The sequence below is a fragment of the Trachemys scripta genome, chromosome 5 (genome assembly GCF_013100865.1).
Source record: "Trachemys scripta elegans isolate TJP31775 chromosome 5, CAS_Tse_1.0, whole genome shotgun sequence".
In the NCBI taxonomy this organism is placed as follows: Eukaryota; Metazoa; Chordata; order Testudines; family Emydidae; genus Trachemys; species Trachemys scripta.
In genome coordinates this window covers 96334696-96352474 of record NC_048302.1, presented here as the reverse complement: position 1 = coordinate 96352474, position 17779 = coordinate 96334696, and the positions used below count along the sequence as shown (strand labels likewise).

General features: G+C 43.1%; 1 protein-coding gene across 3 annotated transcripts in view; it reads right to left on the bottom strand.

Annotated features, from left to right (window-relative positions):
* Positions 1 to 17779, bottom strand: part of PDS5A (PDS5 cohesin associated factor A) — a 174483-nt gene that overhangs the window by 75874 nt on the left and 80830 nt on the right. For all 3 annotated transcript variants that reach the window (XM_034771311.1, XM_034771313.1, XM_034771312.1), the window contains exons 7-9: positions 14608 to 14688; positions 12041 to 12181; positions 5034 to 5149 (exon numbers count right to left, since the gene is read on the bottom strand). In XM_034771311.1, coding sequence (XP_034627202.1) covers positions 5034 to 5149; positions 12041 to 12181; positions 14608 to 14688 — 338 coding nt within the window. The remainder of the gene's footprint in view (positions 1 to 5033; positions 5150 to 12040; positions 12182 to 14607; positions 14689 to 17779) is intronic.

The window sequence follows — 17779 nt, the reverse complement described above, 5'->3', positions numbered from 1 at the left end:
CAGCAGGACCTGCTGGACTCGGGTTGAGCACTCCTGCTCCTCAGAATTCAGCCATGGAGCAACCGAGCTGTCAGGTGCCGCACCACCAGGTTTGGGTGCAAGAGCCTGCCCTGATTCTGTGATAGGAGATCTGGCCTGTGGAGCAGCGGCATCGGGGCCAACACAGACAGGTCCAGGAGCGTACTGAACCAATGCTGGCGAGGTCAAGCCAGGGCGATAAGTATGACCTTGGCCCTGTCCTGCTTAACCTTCATGAGGACCTTGTGGAGCAACAGCACCAGCAGGAAAGCGTACATCAGAGCTCCCACCAGGGAAGCAGAAAGGCATCTGACCTGGAATCCCTGTCGAGCCCCCAGAATGAGCAGAACTGGGGGCACTTCGTGTTCTGGCAAGTCGCAAACAGGTCCACCTGGGGAGACCCCCACTTTCAGAAAATCTTGTCAACCATCTCGGGGTGGAGAGACCACTCGTGGCAAGACGAGAAGGTCCTACTGAGGTGATCCACCAGAATGTTCCCAGCTCTGGGGAGGTGTGCTGACACAAGATGAAGGGCATGCTGCACACAGAAGTCCCAGAGTTGGAATGCTTCTTGGCAAAGGGCTGAGGGCCTGGCTCCACCTTACTTATTGATATAAAACATTGCAGTCATGATGTCGTCAGGACATGAACCACCTTGCCCTGCAACTGGGATCGAAAAGCCTGGCAGCCCAGGCAAACCACCCTGAACTCCCTGACAATTAAATGGAGGGAGCAGCTGACCCATGACCAGCGGCCTTGAGTACTGAGCTCTCCCAAGTGGGCTCCCCATCCGAGGTATCAGACACCAGAGTCAGCAATAGGGATGGGGCCGCAATGGGAATTCCCTGAAGGATTGGCGCAGGATCCAGCCACCACGCCAGGGATACTCGGATGGTGTGCAGCACCTTGACTACGGGGTCCAGGTCGTGTCTGTTGGGGATGCAGACCAATGCCAACCATCCCTGCAATGGGCAGAGGTGAAGCTGGGTGTGGCAGACCACGTATATGTGGGCCTCCACGTGACCAAACAACTTTAGGCAGGTGCAGGCAGTGATGAGCAGATGATCCATCACACAGGAGATTACTTCCGACATGGCTTGGAAATGGGACTCTGGGAAGAACGCCCTTGCCCCCGTGAAGTCGAGAACTACCCCGATGAATTCTATCCATTGCACAGATACGAGGATTGACATCTCGTTTACTAACAGGCTTAGGTTGCGGCATGTGGTATGCACCAGATCACGGCTGCTCTTCACATGATCCCACAATCTGTTCTTGATGAGCCAATCGTCGAGATAAGGATAGACCGGGACCCCCCGTGTCTTAGGTAAGCAGCTATAGGGGCCATGCATTTTGTAAAGACCCTGGGGGCCGAGAATAGGCCAAAGGGGACCGCCATAAACTGGAAATGGCGCTGGCCCACCATGAAGCACAGGAACGCCTGTGTCCTGGGAAAACAGAGATATGGAAACAAGCACCTTTTGGCATACCAGTTGCCCAGATCTAAGGAGGGAATGATGGAGGCCAGGGATACCTTGCGAAACTTTGACTTTTTGAGGTATTTGTTGAGTTGTCGCAGGTCCAGAAAGGTCGCCTTCTGGATTAGGAAATAACGGGAGTAGACCCCTTTTCCCCTCATTGTCTGAGGAACCTCCCCTCCTCCACCATACCCAGCTACAATAGGTTGTCCACCTCCTGAATGAGGAGTTGCTCGTGAGAAGGGTCCCTGAAAAGGACGGGGAAGAGGTGGAGTGGGAGGGAAGGGCGGCCGTAAACCAGAGGGTATAGCCGGATGATGCTACATCTAACACCCAACGATCCGAGGTGACCATCAATCAGGCCGAACAGAGGGAGTGGAGGTGGTCCAGGAAAAAGCAGGACAGATCCAGGGAGGTGATAGGTGCGTTGTTCCCGAGTGCACCCCCAAAATGAGCGCTTCTAGTTCCCAGGGTGTTTTGCTGGAATAGGCTATGCCAGTAAGCGGGCGGATGAAGGGAGGCAGAAGTTAAACCCGGCGTCCCTTCTCCTCGCAGGCCCCTACCGAGGCTGCCACTGCCTTGGTGGTGGGGGATGCCGGAACGGCTGCCATGCAGGCTGAGGAGTATGCATCCCCATGATGCATGGAGTGTAGCGCGGGTGTCCATTAGGCCACGCAGTCTTGTGTCCCTTTGGTCAGAAAACAGCCCTGTCAAACGGGAGGTCCTGAATAGAGGCCTGCATCTGCTGGGACAGGCCGGCAGTCTGGAGCCTGGAACTGCGCTGCATGACCACCGCCAAGGCAACCACTCTGGTAGCTGAATTGGCTGCCCAGGCCATCTGGAGGGAGCACCGAGCTGCCACGGTACCTTCCTCCACCAGAGCCCCAAATTCCTGGGCCTCCTCCTGGGACACAGAGTCCTTAAACTTAAGGAGAGAATCCCACAAGTTAGAATTCCAGCGCCCCAAGAGGGCCTGATGGTTCGCCACCCGAAACTGGAGACTGGCCATTGAATAAATCTTGCATCCAAACAGGTGCGGTCTCTTGGTCTCTTTATTCTTGGGGGTGGAACTGGCCAGGCCCTGTTGGTCCTTTTCACTGGCTGCCGATATGATTGACGACCCGGGGGCGGGTGGGTGTGTAAGTATTCAAATCTCTTAGCGGGGACAAAATACTTCTTTTCCGCCCTCTTGGAAGTGAGCAGGATGGAGGACGGGGCAATATTCAGGACCCCCTCGTGCACCAGGAGTGCGACCTGTGCTGGGGTGGACGCCGAGAGCAGGTTGAACAATGTGTCCACCAACTCTGCCATTTCCTCCGCTTTGAGCTCCATGTTAGTGGCCACTCAGCAGAGCAGCGCCTGATGCTCCTTGAAGTCATCCAGTGGACTAGCCCTGGAGGGCCCCACCACTGCCTCGTCCGGAGAGTAGAAGGATGACTGGACCACTGGGGGAGGGCCTGGGGCATCGTCACCCACCGGAGAGGGAGGTCTCAGGGTGGGCTCTGGTTCCTCCACCACCGTGCTGCTGCCTAGGAGAGGGGTTAAACTCCCTCTGTGTACTGGAGAATTCCTCCTCCTCCGATGACCAGGGCGGGGACATCGAGGCCTAGGTCTGGCGGCTAACTGTCGCCGCAGGTGACCGGTGCTGGGAACAGTCTGACCAGTTCGAGGAGTAGGGAGAGCGGCGCTGAGCTGGGGAGCATCCCCGAAGTCTCAGTGACATTGACAATCGGCACGAAAACGACTAGTGCTGACTGTGGGATGAGGGGCGTCTCTTTCTGGGTGAGTCCTCGTGCAAGGGTGGAGACCAGGAGCGCAGCATCAACGATCCATAACGGTGAACCAGTGACCTGTGCTGATGCGGAGACCAAAGACGTGGCAACACAAGGTTCTGACTTGGTTCCAGAGACCAACGGCGCTCGCTTGTCTTGTGCAAGGCCCTCATGGCGGGCTTGCCCTCACGAGGAGCCTTAGCAGGTTCCATCACCGCACACAGCACCAATTGCGGTGGGAGCGCTTCTTGCTCTCTGGTCACCAGAAATTGAGAGTGCGTCAGCTGCACCATCAGCCTGGGTCCCTAGAGTTGGTGGTGGGTCCCTGCGGGAGGGTGGTACTACCTTGGGCAGAGCCCCGGTGTAGCTCCAGTGTGCGCGGGCGGCCCGAGCAGGGTGCTTTGCCCAATGCCCCTTGATCTGGCTTGCTCGGCATCAGGTCCCTCTTCTTAGCCTTCTTCTTAGGTACCAGCAAAGGGGACCAGTGGCAGGGGTGTGCTGCGCACCGAAGCTGAAGTACTGGGCATTGTATTTGGCCAGGCCGGCTCCAAGGCTGGACAAAGAGCGGTCTCCATGAGGAGGGCCCTCAAGGGAATTTTGTGTTCTTTCTGTGTCCTGGGACGAAAGTTCTTACAGATGCAACACTTCTCTTTTATGTCAGATTCCCCCAGGCACTTCAAACAGCTACCATGCAGGTCACTAACAGGCATAGGCCTGTTGTAGTCAGAATAGGTCTTAAACCGGGAGACTGGGTCAAAGTCCCCACCAAGACCCTTACTGACTAACTACAGTACTTAACAGGTATTTAACTAAACTATCTACAAACAAAACTATTTACAGCTGGAACACACAGTTCAGAGTAGGAGCAAAAAACCGCTGACCACTTGCGAAGCAAGGGAAAGAGGTACTCTGACTGTCCACCTGGGAGGGCGTAGGACTGGCGGCACCTGACATACTGATGCATGAACGCAGCGCTGCAGAGGGTGCCGCAGATGTCCCTACAGATTCTGCTAAGGCAAAAGTCTCCGACAACTGTGCATGTGGGCACGCACAGGAAGGAATCGACATGAGCAAACACTCGAAGAAGAACAGATGTTTTCAGAGAATTATCCACAATGACTCCCAGGTCTCTTTCTTGAGTGGTAACAGCTAATTTAGACCCCATCATTTTGTATGTATAGTTGGGATTATGTTTTCCAACATTCATTACTTTATCAACACTGAATTTTATCTGCCATTTTGTTATCCAGTCACCCAGTTTTGTGAAATCCCTTTGTAGCTTTTCATTCTGCTTTGGACTTAACGATCTTGAGTCATTTTGTAATGTCTGCAAAATTTGCCAACTCGCTATTTACCCTTCTTTCCAGATCATCTATGACTATATGTTGAACAGCACTGGTCCCAGTACTGCTCCCTGGAGGACAAGGCTATTAACTTCTCTCCGTTCTGAAAACTGACTACTTATTCCTATCTTTTGTTTCTTGTCTTTTAACCAATTACTGATCCAAGAGAGGACCTTCTCTATTATCCTATGACAGCTTAGTATGCTTAAAATCCTTTAGTTAGGGACTTTTGTCAAAGGCTTTCTGAAAGTTCAAATACAATACATAACAAATCTTCCCGCCCAAATAAAAAAACAAATTAACTATAGCTTTTGAAAACAGAGAAATGCTGGAAAAAAGTGTTTCTTATTAACAGCACTATTAGGAATACTTAGCAATTGTAAAGAATACAAATTCTGAAGTCGGTCTGTATGTCTTCTCACCGTCCAAGAAAGCATTGCCAAAGAGGACGATTTTGTGTTGCCAGATCAGAATCTTTAGAGCCAAATAGTTTAGCTAGAAGTCGAACAACAGCCAAACGCTCTTCTCCATCATTACTCTAAACCAAAAAGAAATAGATAAACCGTTAAATCATTAACTGTTCAAATGCAACTATAAAGGAAATTATGACTTCTCATATTTGTACTGGTTACAATACAGAATTCTTCTTTCCCCTCACCCTTCCATCCCCTCACAACAAGTTACAGTGTTAAAATATTTATTTTAATTTAATTAAATAAAATTTCTGATAAATGAAATTTAAAGAGTTGGAGGTTAGCAGTGTTAAAATTAGGCATTAATCTGTTTTTCATTGTTAATATCACTTGGTTATTTTGTACTTTATGAAGATTTTAATAATATAGATTATAGTAATGAATTACAAACATAGGTTATAGGTTTATCATATAGCTGGAATCCAGACCTCTCTGAATATGTCTTACACAATGACTTTTTATATCAGCGTGAGTAATATACTCAGAAAGATCACACTTCAGTAAGGTACTTAAGCACATGCCTAATTTTATCCATGTAAGGCAGTCCATTTGAAGTAATTAGGACTACTCATTCTTAAAGTTAGGCATGTGCTGAAGTACCTTCCTGAATAAGAGACAAAAAACGGTAAACAGACTAACTGGTAGAGAACATATATATATATATATATCAACAAATCTGTAAATTTTTTCCAAAAGTAAAATATTACATTTTTAAGCACTTTAAAAAAAAAACCTGCACTTTTAGACTGCTATTACCCAATAGCAAAATTTGACAGATTATACAACTCCACTAACACTCTGGAGAGTCTCATCCAGTCAGCTTCAGCCATATGGATGGTAGCCATAAAGCAAGCAAGGTGGTTTTCAATTATCTGAAATTGAAATTTGTTTTTCAAGCAAAAAATAAGATTGTATCTTTGCTCTATAATGGTACTCTGATTTTCTTTAACTCTAGTCACATAACATTAGGACCATCAGACAAAAATAACAGCAAACACACTGTTACCTATTAAACAAACATATAAAAGTCATTGGATGGATAGCTGTCCACTTCCAAACAAGTAATCTTTCGTTTAGAAAGAAAAATACACATGCAGTAGTTTGTGTACTACATAACTCAATATACAAACTCATATAGTCAACGATGTAGTTTATTTTTATTTTAAAATGTATTTTAACAAATATAATGTGGAAAAGTTTGAGACATTTATTAAGTTAAATGTTGACGTGAAACAGATGTTTATTATCAAAGCGGGAGATATTTAGGCTGCAATTTTCAAAGGGAAGTTAGGTATAAAAATCCTATTGAAAATCATTAGAAGCTCGCTGCTTATTCTCTGACTATCATTATTTAATGTTTATTTCCAGTTGTACCCACAATGGGGTAGGTGCTTTCCAAACACATAAAAGAAACCACACCACCTACCCTAAGGTGCTCACAATTTCAACACAGACAAATTTGATGTCAACAATTAAAAAAACAGGATGAATAAGCTATTCCCCAGCTGTTACTCAGGATTTTCATGATAAGTCAGGTAACTTTCTAACTGGTTATAAGACTGATAAGTAACTTAGAAATACTTGTCTGCTACAAAAATTTTGTTAACATACCATATACTTTATATCGGTTTTCCCTACCCTTGGTCTACTTATCAGCCCACTTTCTCCACACACTTTTCCTCCATATAGTAAAGTTAAACTGCAAGTTCTTACTGACTACGCTAAATGAAAAGTCCTTGCTCACAAAGAGCAAATTCTCTACCTATCCAGTTCCACGGAAAATTTTGCATACTGCTCTTGAAAAAGTCTTCTTATGCTCAGTTAGATAAAACAAAAATAAATTAGTATTAACTAGCTAGACTATTATAGTTGAAAAGCAAGGTTACTTACCTTATAGTAATGAGTTGTTAAAGATGTGCAGTTCCTATCTGTATTGCACTCTGGGTACATATGCGTCCTATGCCCCTAAGGCAGGAAGATTCTTGCAGTATCCTTTGATCTGCACCTGTGCTCTTCCTCTCCAATCCACGGGCAGAAGTGGTGGTGTGGACCAACCACCTCTCCAGTTCACTCTCTACTGTGAATCAAGTCTATGATCCGAAGCAGAGGGGAAGGAGAGCAGGTAGTGGAATACAGATAGGACAGACACATCTCTAACAACTCCAGTTACTACAAGGCAAGTAATCTTTCTTCTTCTAGTAGTGGTCCCTATGTGTATTCCACTGAGGGTGATTGATAAGCAATACTCATGATGGAGGATAGATGACTGCAGGACCCAAAGGATGCGTCAACTAAGGAGTCTTGCACCAGGACACTGTCTCGTGTAAGAATAGAACTCCACATGGCTGTTTTACATATGTCAAGGTGAGGCACCTCCTGAAGCAAAGCTACCAAAGTGGCTTTTGCTCTGAAGGAGTGGCTTGCTCCTCCACTGTACAGAGTGTATCAGATATCTGGTAACAGAGCAAGATGCAGCCCAAAATCCACTCAGCTATCTCTTGGCCTTTCATGCATTCTGCCAGGACCACAAATAGCCTAGGTAATCTCCTAAAGGCTTTTGTTCTCTGAAGACAGAAAGCCAACGCCCAATGCAAGTCCATACCTGCTTCTCATTGGTGGTCTGAGGCACAGGAAAAAACACAGGTAAGCATACAGTCTAATTCATATAGAAGTCCAAGATTACACTGGTGATGAACTTAAGGTGCAGTCTCCATGAAACCTTATCCATATGGAAAATGGTACTTCGTGCATAGGCCACAAGGGCCACAGGTTCGCCTAGCTTTCTAGCCGAAGTGATGGCCACCAAGAAGGCTACCTTCATAGATAAATGGGAAAGTAAGCAAGTTGCTAATGCTTAAAACAGTGTTTAAATGTTTAAAACAAATAAAAGGAAGTTCTTCTTCATGCAGCGCACAGTCAACTTGTGGAACTCCTTACCTGAGAAGGTTGTGAAGGCTAGGACTATAACAGAGTTTAAAAGAGAACTGGATAAATTCATGGTGGTTAAGTCCATTAATGGCTATTAGCCAGGACGGGTAAGGAATGGTGTCCCTAGCCTCTGTCTGTCAGAGGATGGAGATGGATGGCAGGAGAGAGATCACTTGATCATTGCCTGTTAGGTTCACTCCCTCTGGGGCACCTGGCATTGGCCACTGTCAGTAGAAGGATACTGGGCTAGATGGACCTTTGGTCTGACCCGGTACGGCCTTTCTTATGTTCTTCAAATGGTAGCTTAGTTAGAGCTGAAAGGACCAAGTTGAAATCCCATGTCAGAGCAGGTCTAGTTACTGGAGGGAAAGTTCTGAGCAAACTTTTCAGGGAGCTAAGGTAAAGACCAGCAGTTTTCTAGGTGAATAGTCAGTCTAAAATAGTGGGAATGTCCATCTCCTCTGAAGATATTTGGTGACACTGAGCCCAAATAGAGAATCTTTTCCACCCAACTAAGTAATACCTTCTGGTGGATTCCTTCCTGCAATGAGAAGCTTTAACAGCTGTTGGATATTTCTGTTAGAAGTTTGACACCCATCCACTAAGCTGTGAGTGGCTTCAGATTTGGATGCCTGATTTTGCCTTTGTCCTGTGTGAGGTGGTCTGAGAAAGACTGGTGGACAAGATGAAAGACAGAGAAGGAGGGGGAACCAGAACTGTCTTGGGGACTTGGGAGTGATGAGGATAATCACTATTTTGTCCTGCTAGGTTTTCCTGAGAATTTGAGGTAAGAACAAGAGTGGGAGAATGGCTTCCATCAAATTTCTCATCCCTTGGAGTTCTGACTGTGTGTTCCCCTGGAGCAGTACATTGTGCATTTCTAGTTCTGTAATGCAAACAGATTCAAACAGGGAGATATCCCCATTGCAGGAATATGTCTTTCACTACTGAGTTGTGGATCTCCCATTCATGTTCCATGGAGAATTATCTGTTGAGACTGTCCGCTAGGGTATTCTGTATTCCCAGAAGATGAACTACTAATAAGGTAATCTGATGACAAATACACCAGCTGCATAGGCCACTATGCCAAGTGGCATAGATCTTGACCCCCCTTGCTTGTTTACATATAACACATTTGTCATATTGTCTAACAGCACCTTAATACGTGGGTATGAATGAATAATATTGCATCGCTTGCAGGCCTTTCAGACTGCTCTCAGTTTCAGAAGATTTATGCATCCTGGACTTGCATGTTCCCTGAGCTATGTGTTAATCCAGATGAGCACCACAGCCTACAAAGGAGATATCCATAATTAATGTCTTCTCAGGAGGTGGTGGAGCGAAAGGAACTACACAGACCTGTTCCTTGTCCTGCCACTAAGCTAGACAGTCTCATACCCTGGGAGGAAACATAAATAATTTGTCCATACTGTGCCTGCTTGGCACGTATACCATTTTCTTGTAGACTGTGAAGTCAGAGCCTCCTCAATGGTGTCATATAGATGCAAGAAGTTACGTGACCTGGAGGATAAAGCATGTCCGAATCCATGTTTGGGGGCTCTTTCTGAGCCAGTTGATCAGAATGTTCACAGATTGAAACCTGTCCACAGGGAGGTAAGTTTTGCCCATGATCACATCTACAGTATCTTTAATGTAATCTAATGGTCTGTATTGGAGCTAAAATGGACTTTTCTACATTCATGCAGATTCCTAGTGATGTTCAAAGATTGATCAGAGATGAGGTTCATGCACCTCCCAATGAGACTTTCCCATCAATAATCTACGTATGGACAGATTACAGAACTGCTGCGCCAGAAGTGTGCTGCCATTACTGAAAGCACCTTTGTAAACATTATAGGTGCTGCTGTCAGACCAAAGGAAAGCATTTTATACTGATAGTGGTTTGCACCCATCATGGTGTAGGATTATACAAAGAGTTAAATTTAGTTTGGCTAAAGAAAATATATGCTTTGCAGTTTGTGTAAAATGTGTTTAGCAGTCACGGAAAGGCCCTGAAAGATGGCATGTTAAACTGAAAACACTGGATTTAATTGAAAAACGGAACCTGTAAGGTAACTGATAAGATAGGAGAAAAATCTTTGAGAAGAGGCCTCAATTATATGGGGTGGTTATAAATGGTTTTAGCAAAAAAAGGAATTCACAAAGCAGTGACTATAGTCTTGTAGGGTCTAATAGATAAGATATAAAAGAGTAAGTTCTTAGATGGTTCGGTGCTAGTGTCTGCTTATCCAAGCCGGAGCCAGTAATGACAGTCCTCCTTTCATATCAGAATAGCCCAATAAACAAAACGTGGGCTCCATCTCAAAGGTGGTACCGTCGGAATCATCAATGAGGAAATAGCCTGACTGGTAGAGGGAGTAGGAGACTGGCTTCTTTCATAAACTTTGTGGACTGACAATGTCTGGATTTCCCTTGTAAAGACTGGTTCTGATAAGATGGGAGATTCCAGATCTGGCAGGATAATGATGTCCTCCACAGTGGTACCATGTGGAGTCCTCTCTCTTGTCAATGTCGATGGTATATGGGATGGTCATCTGTCCTTCACCAGTAATGGAGATCATATTGGTCTAGGCTCATGTCTCTCTTTGCGCGTAACCAGTGGGCCTGCTTCTGGCAGGATGATGATCTCAGTCTTTGAAGCCTGTGGGTTGGTACCATGACCTCAATGAGCTTTCGAGCTTCTTGGATGCTAAGAGTCATCTGATCTCGCGGGTGTAGGGCAGTGGTTTTCAACTGGGGGTCTGCCGAACCCAGGGGGTCCGCAGACTATTTCTAAGGGGTCTGCAAGCTCCAGGTCGTGTTTCTTAAGTCTAAACTTCCATGCTTGATGGGTTCAGGGCAGGAAGGAGCAAGAGATACTGCATTTAGAGGACATATGAGCTATTTTAAGGCATTAGAGGCACCTTTGGTTGACATCACTAACCGGGAGTAGGAGACAATTCTTGAAGCCCAGAATCCTGGGCATAACTGGAGTCCCATACTGGGAAGGGAGGGATCCCTGGAGGTGGGGAAGAGGGTTGCCCAAAATCTAACTCAATGGTTCCCAAACTTTTTCATGCCACAATCCCCTTTGGGCTCACCTCTGTTAATGGAACCACCCAGGCTCTGAGAGGTGGCAGATTTGAAAATTAACAGCACAAATAACCATTTTTAGATCATCCCACTACTCCACACAAGGCAATAACATGATCCTCAATGTATATTAAAAGTTACAAATAGAGTTGCCACCTCCGAGGCACAGAAAAACTGGCCACTGGTCATGCCCTGCTACCCCCACCTGACCCTCCTCTTCCCCTCTCAGGTGCCTCCCACCCACCAGCTGCATGCCCCCCAACCCGTGAGCCCCTACACCCACTTCCTCCCAGGGGCCTTCTTGAGGGAGAGATAGCCTCTTGAAGTCACCTAGAGACAGGAGTGCCTGTTCTCTGCCTGCCTCCTCCCCACCATGAGCCTCTATACCCATGACTCTCTAACTACCAGGAGCCTCAGAGCTGGAGGAAGTCTCCTCAAGGTCTGTCCCACCCCTTATACTCTCTAATCAGAGCATGAGGGGAGCAAGAGCACAGGCGTGGACCAACAGACACCATTAGCAAGAATCTTCTGGTCTGAGGTGCAATGAGCATATACATACCAACAGTGAAATACACATAGGGACCAACACTTAAAAAAGAACCCCAAATACAAATACTTATGACATTCACATCAATACCAAGTGAGTTCATCATTATTGTTATTACAGTATATACAGAAGAAAATAATGTGTGTTTTTTTGTTTTGTTTTTTTTTAAAGAAAGACCTTCAGGTTTTCCATTTTAACAAGTCTGTACATAATTCTATCTATCCCCTTTATTTGATCAAATTAAAATAACAGCCGTATAATGCAAAGTGTAAAAGTGCTGGTGTTCAAGTTATCAACTGAAATAATGAAATAGTTCTTAAATCTGTGGCTCCCAACGTCATACTCCTGATTTTCTTGTATTAAATTCAAGAACTTCACTGTATCCTACCTTCAGTTTGAACTCAAGCTGTGGCATGACGGACAGCAATAAATGAGGATCTATGGCAAACAGCTCTTGTATCAGATCAAATACATGTTCTGACAAGTCACTTACTGAAGATTTTCCCAGTACCAGAACCTGGTTAAAAAACTAAAACACACACAAGCACAAAACAAACAAACAAAAATGCTGTTATTCTTTGCAGACTTTTCCCATTCATTGAAGTTTTATGGTTTTTTAAAGTATTCTACTGATTGTGTACTACATACACTAATTCTAACACAATGGGACCAATAATGCACCCATTATTAAATCAGTAGGCGTTTGCCTGCAATGGTACGGTTTTGGGCCCAGAAAGTCTAAAAAAAATCAGTATTTTTATTACAATTCAATTTATCTGACTTTCATAATTAATTAATTAATGAGAATCTGGTACATTAAAAAGCAAATGCCTATGATAAAACAAACAACCATAACATTCCATAACCTAATAAAACTAAAAATCAATATGCAGCTAAGTAACTGATAACTTAAAATTCATGATCATCCATCAAAATTTCGTTAAAAAAGGTTAAGGAATCATCTGGTGTAGTTGATTTTTTTTCTTCCTAATTTTCATAGCCAAGCATGCAAAAGTATTGAAACAAGCCAAAGGACTTTATCAGCTTCTACTCATTCTTAAATAATTGCATGGTGTTATAGTGTTGTCAACACTCATGAGTTTATCATGGGTCTTGTGATATTTGGTGTTTTTCTTAAATCCCATCTCCTGGAGTCAGGTTATGTAAGAATTTTGTTTTTAAATTTCTAGCCCTCATGATTGCTTGGGAAGGGGAAGGAAACTTGAACCCTAAGTGCTGAAAAACCAAGAGGCAGATAAAAAGAACCCAAATTTTATTATTTTTAAAAATCTCTCTTTTTTGTTTTTTTTTTAATGTTTGGGGTTGGCAATACTGATTACATAATCTTATTATATACATACTAAATAGAATTAACTGTTTTAGATTAAACCACAACTAATCAGAAAAAATAAGATAGAAGTCCTTTCATTTCTCTGCCGCAGGTTCTACATCTGTAAAATGTGGCTAATGCTTACATACCTCACAGTGCTGCTACAGGATTAGTCAATATTTGTAAAACACTCAGAAGGGGGAAATTAGTGTTACCAGGCATCTGCTTTTCGACCAGAATGCCCGGTCGAAAAGGGACCCTGGTAGCTCCAGTCAGCACTGTTGACCAGTCAGTTTAAAGTCCAGTCAGTGGCGCAGCAGGGCTAAGGCAGGCTCCCTGCCTGCCCTGGCTCTGCACGGTTCCTGGCAGCAGCTGGCAGGGTGCCCAGAGGCTCCACATGCTGTCCCTGCCTTGAGTGCCAACTCCACAGTTCCCAGCCAATGGGAGCTGCGGAGTCAGCGCTCGGGGCAGGGGAAGCACGCAGAGCCTCCCTGGCCGCCCCCGCACCTAGGGGTCCACAGGGACATGCCAGCCGCTGCAGGAGCCGCCTGAGGTAAACGATGCTGGGAGCCCATGCCCCAACCACCTGCCCCAGCCCTGAGCCCCCTCCCGCACCTTGAACTCCCTCCCACACCCCAACCCCTTGCCCCAGCCCTGAGCCCCCTCCCGTACCCAAACTATCTTCCAGAGCCTGCATCCCGCACCCCATCCTGTACTCTGAACCCCTTGGCCCCAGCCCAGAGCCCCCTCCTGCACCCCAAGCCCCTCAGCCCCAGACCCACCCCAGAGCCTGCACCCCCAGCCGGAGCCCTTACCCCCTCATCAAACACCCTAACCCATGTCCCAGCCCTGAGCCCCCTCCTGCACCCCAAACCCTCATCCCCGGCCCCATCCCAGGGCCCGCACCCCCTGCCGTAGCCCTCACCTCCTCCTGCCCCCCAACCCCCTGCCCCAGCCCAGTGAAAATGAGCAAGTGAGCCAGGGTGGGGGAGAGCGAGCGACGAAGGGGCGGGGCAAGGGTGTTCGGTTTTCTGCAATCAGAAAGTCAGCAACCCTAGGGGAAATGCTGCAAGTGCTAATAGAGTATTTCTAATAAGAATAAAAAAAGACTGCCTAAACTGTGTTGCATTTCCCCAGACTTTTTTGAAGCATCAATATCTTAAACATGTACAGCATATTAAAATAAGTAAAAAAATCAGTTTTATACATGTAAGCCTAAAACTAGGCACTAAATAAAAAAATTTCAGATTTTCAAAAGGTATGGAGCATTCACAACTGCCTTGATTTAAATATAAGTCTTGGGTGCTTGTACATTTGAAAGTCAGGCCACTTGTCTTTTTACAATGTGGAGTTAGATACTTAACTTTATGCAGGTAGGTCTAAAGTTAACTGATTTCTTCACTTATTAGGCTTCTAAAAGCATCAAACTCCTAAATCTATTTCTTTAACATGGAAATTAATACATAGCAACTTTTTTTTTAAACATTTACCTTAATTTGAAAATAAGGATAATATTTTGTGATTGTGTTACAAAATGTACTTATTATAGTACTGACTGCTTCAAACAAACAATTAGTAGGTACCTGGAGTTATATAGAGAGTATATTAATTCATATGTTACATACATTGGCGATACATGGTTCAATAGTCTGGACAGTCCTTTTCAACAAGACTTTTGCAAGATCAAATGCTTGTTTATTAAGGTTCTGGAATAAAGAAAGGAGAAAAATCAAACTTAAAAGGGATACAGTTTACTTTAAAAGGCATCTTTTAATTTTTTTTCTTTTAACCAAAACCATGAACTAACATGTTTTTAGAAAGGGGTCTTATAAAGCCAACCTTCTTATTCTCAAAACTACCAAAACTCCATAATGGTAATTTAATTACGCAGCTCCAGACTTAGAATATGCTAAAAACATTTCAGACACTTCAAAATAGAACTTAACCAGAAGCTAAACACCCCTCACCCCTCCATTAAGAACTCGCCATACTTGTAATTGAGTGTAGTTGCCATGCTTAATATTGGATTAATTTTTTTTCCATTTCATGTTCTTCCCACTTTGGTAACTAACAAACACCAAATTAGCCATATGGTGGAAAACTGTTCTAGCATAAAATCTTAAAACTGTGTTTTGAGCACTTAATTTTCAAGTGCACACTTGTGGTAAAATTCAACTTTGAGAAGAGGATCAGCCTTGTACAAGTCTTTCGCAGAGGGATAATTTTCAACCTTGTAAACCTGCAAGGATTTTTCTACAGGGCATGTTCCAAATTATTATAATTCTATACTCAAAATATTTTCAAATTTAGCAAAGGCACTATACCCCTCAGTTTCCATGATAAGCTGAAATTTTCGAAGTTCACCTTTGAGTTGAGTTTAGGCTTGAAAAATTTCAGGGCCAAAGGAGACTACTTGCAAAATTTTAAAAAGTGAGTAAAAAATTTTAACCTACCTAGACCCCATAAAAAGAGTTTTGTTAACTTAGATGTAAAGGGATACTCTCTATATGAAAATCATTAGCCTGAAAATTGTGACCTGTTACAAAAAACACCTGTAACTGAAAGACTTAGCAAAACACTCTATTTTACACCATTCTTTTACATTTGTTTACTGAGTATTTGACAGCACTTGCGTCTATTCAGTTTCACTGTTCCCCAATGAAGTCAGTCCCTCCCTAACTCCAGAAACCCTATAAAAATCAACAGAAGAGATGAAACACCCTTATATCTGTAAAGATTGTTTTTCAACAATAGCATCCCTTCAACTCTAAGAATTGGACACACACACACTCCAATGTACAATCTTACAATGCCTCATTATTTCGTAGTTTAGTGACAATCTTAGCATCCCTAGAGATTATACACTAGAGAAGGGAAAAGCAATATAAAATTTATTACTCAAAAAATCTTACTTTATCAAAAAACAAATTTCTACTATATAGTTACATTACAAACTTAAAAATATATTGATCTGCTACACATTATACAGTTAAAACCATAGTGTGCTTTCTCCTATTTTCAGAGCAACTGAATGTATGTGGGCCCAGCATATATCACCTTGATAGTCAGTGAATCACCATTAATGATGTAAGAGCTCATTTAAAAAAAAAAAAAAAAAAAAAAAAGATTAACTGCTTTGCACTCTTGAAATGATTTATCACATTTATATTTATTAAGTCTTCTTTACTGATTAAGGAAGAATAAAACTGGAAGCAATGTAGGAATAGCACTATACTTCATGCTCAGGTATAAATATATTTGTATCCCATTTTTTCTGCAGTGTTGTCCTATTTAATTTATTTGCTTTGTAAGTATGTGAATACTAAAGTTTTGAAACAAATAACTGATCTGCAAGTAGAATCTTATATCATGTGAACGAGCCTGTAACACATAACACAATGGGACATAACAAAGAAATACAAAATTTCTGCTCTCCGCGCATGAGCAGAACTTCCATTAAAATAATAACAATCTGGCCATTTCAGTACCCTTATTCTGTAGTAACAGAGAATTATTATTGTTCAGTTGCTTTGCATATATTTTGAAGTTTTATAAAATACTCTGTGCAAGAGAATAAAATACACTTTTTGTGCTAGTTTGCCTCTAATTTACATACCTATGGCCAGATAATTAATATAATCATGTGCAGAATTAGGGAATTCTCTGAAGGCAGAACATAATTACTTCAGTGAAGATCTAGATCAGAGAGAAGAATTTTGCAGTATATTTTTAAATTACTGGATAAGCATCCCCTATCTTCACAAGGCCTTTGATAATGTTTCCTGTGAGGAAAGTTGCACTACTGCCTAAAATATGCAGACTTTCTGACACACAGAATGTATCTTGTAGCAACATTTATACAAGGTGTGGAAAAGCTGCCATGTGACTCAGGAGTATCAAAAGCTAAAAGTATTGTAGATTTTTTTTTCACAGAATAAATCATGGACAAAAATAAAGCTGGTTTCCTTGCATTACTTAATAGGTAGATCTATTGCCCATAGACAATTTTATAAATAAAAAGAAAACATTTAGATATCTTCTACAGAATATTAAATTAATGTGTGGCATATACCCCAATTCTACTTTCCAATTTCTCTGAATGCCTTAAGCTTCCATTTCTTTTGACAACATGCAATAAGCATGCAGTTATGATTAATGCATAATCGTGTTTGTAGTCCCCAGATTAGATTGAAATTACTTTTAAAATCATTAGGGTGAGAAAAATGAAAGAAATCTGATGTCACTACAGGACAGAGTTATGGTTGTTTAGATGCCCTAACTGAACATTTCTATGTCTCAACATATTTGAATTTAAAATTAATTCTAAATTTCCTGGATTTGTAATGCTTAATTTGGGAATAAATTAAAACATTCCAGTAATTATTTTTTACCTTACATTACTCACACTACTCTTAGATTTAACTCCATATCAATGTAATTTTTACCTGAGAATTTCCTGGATTTTTAAAAATTAATAATTTCATACATGAACAGTAAACAAGAAACCCAATGAGACTGCTATCACGTATTACTACTACTGATTTGAAGGTATATACTATCGACCTGAAATAAAATATTTTATCTTTTAGGATCAGATTCACCAGTATACTCTGTCTACGTTACATAACTCTGCACAAGCATTCCAAGGATACTAGCTCTCAAGTAAAGTTTTGTACTGCTCTCTTGATGCAAACCAGCAATGATCAGGCAAAGTGTACACCCCAATTTCCCCCTACCTCCTGCTTTCCACATCCTGTTCCCCACATCCCCCTGCACCCTTCTCCCAGCTCTCCTTCG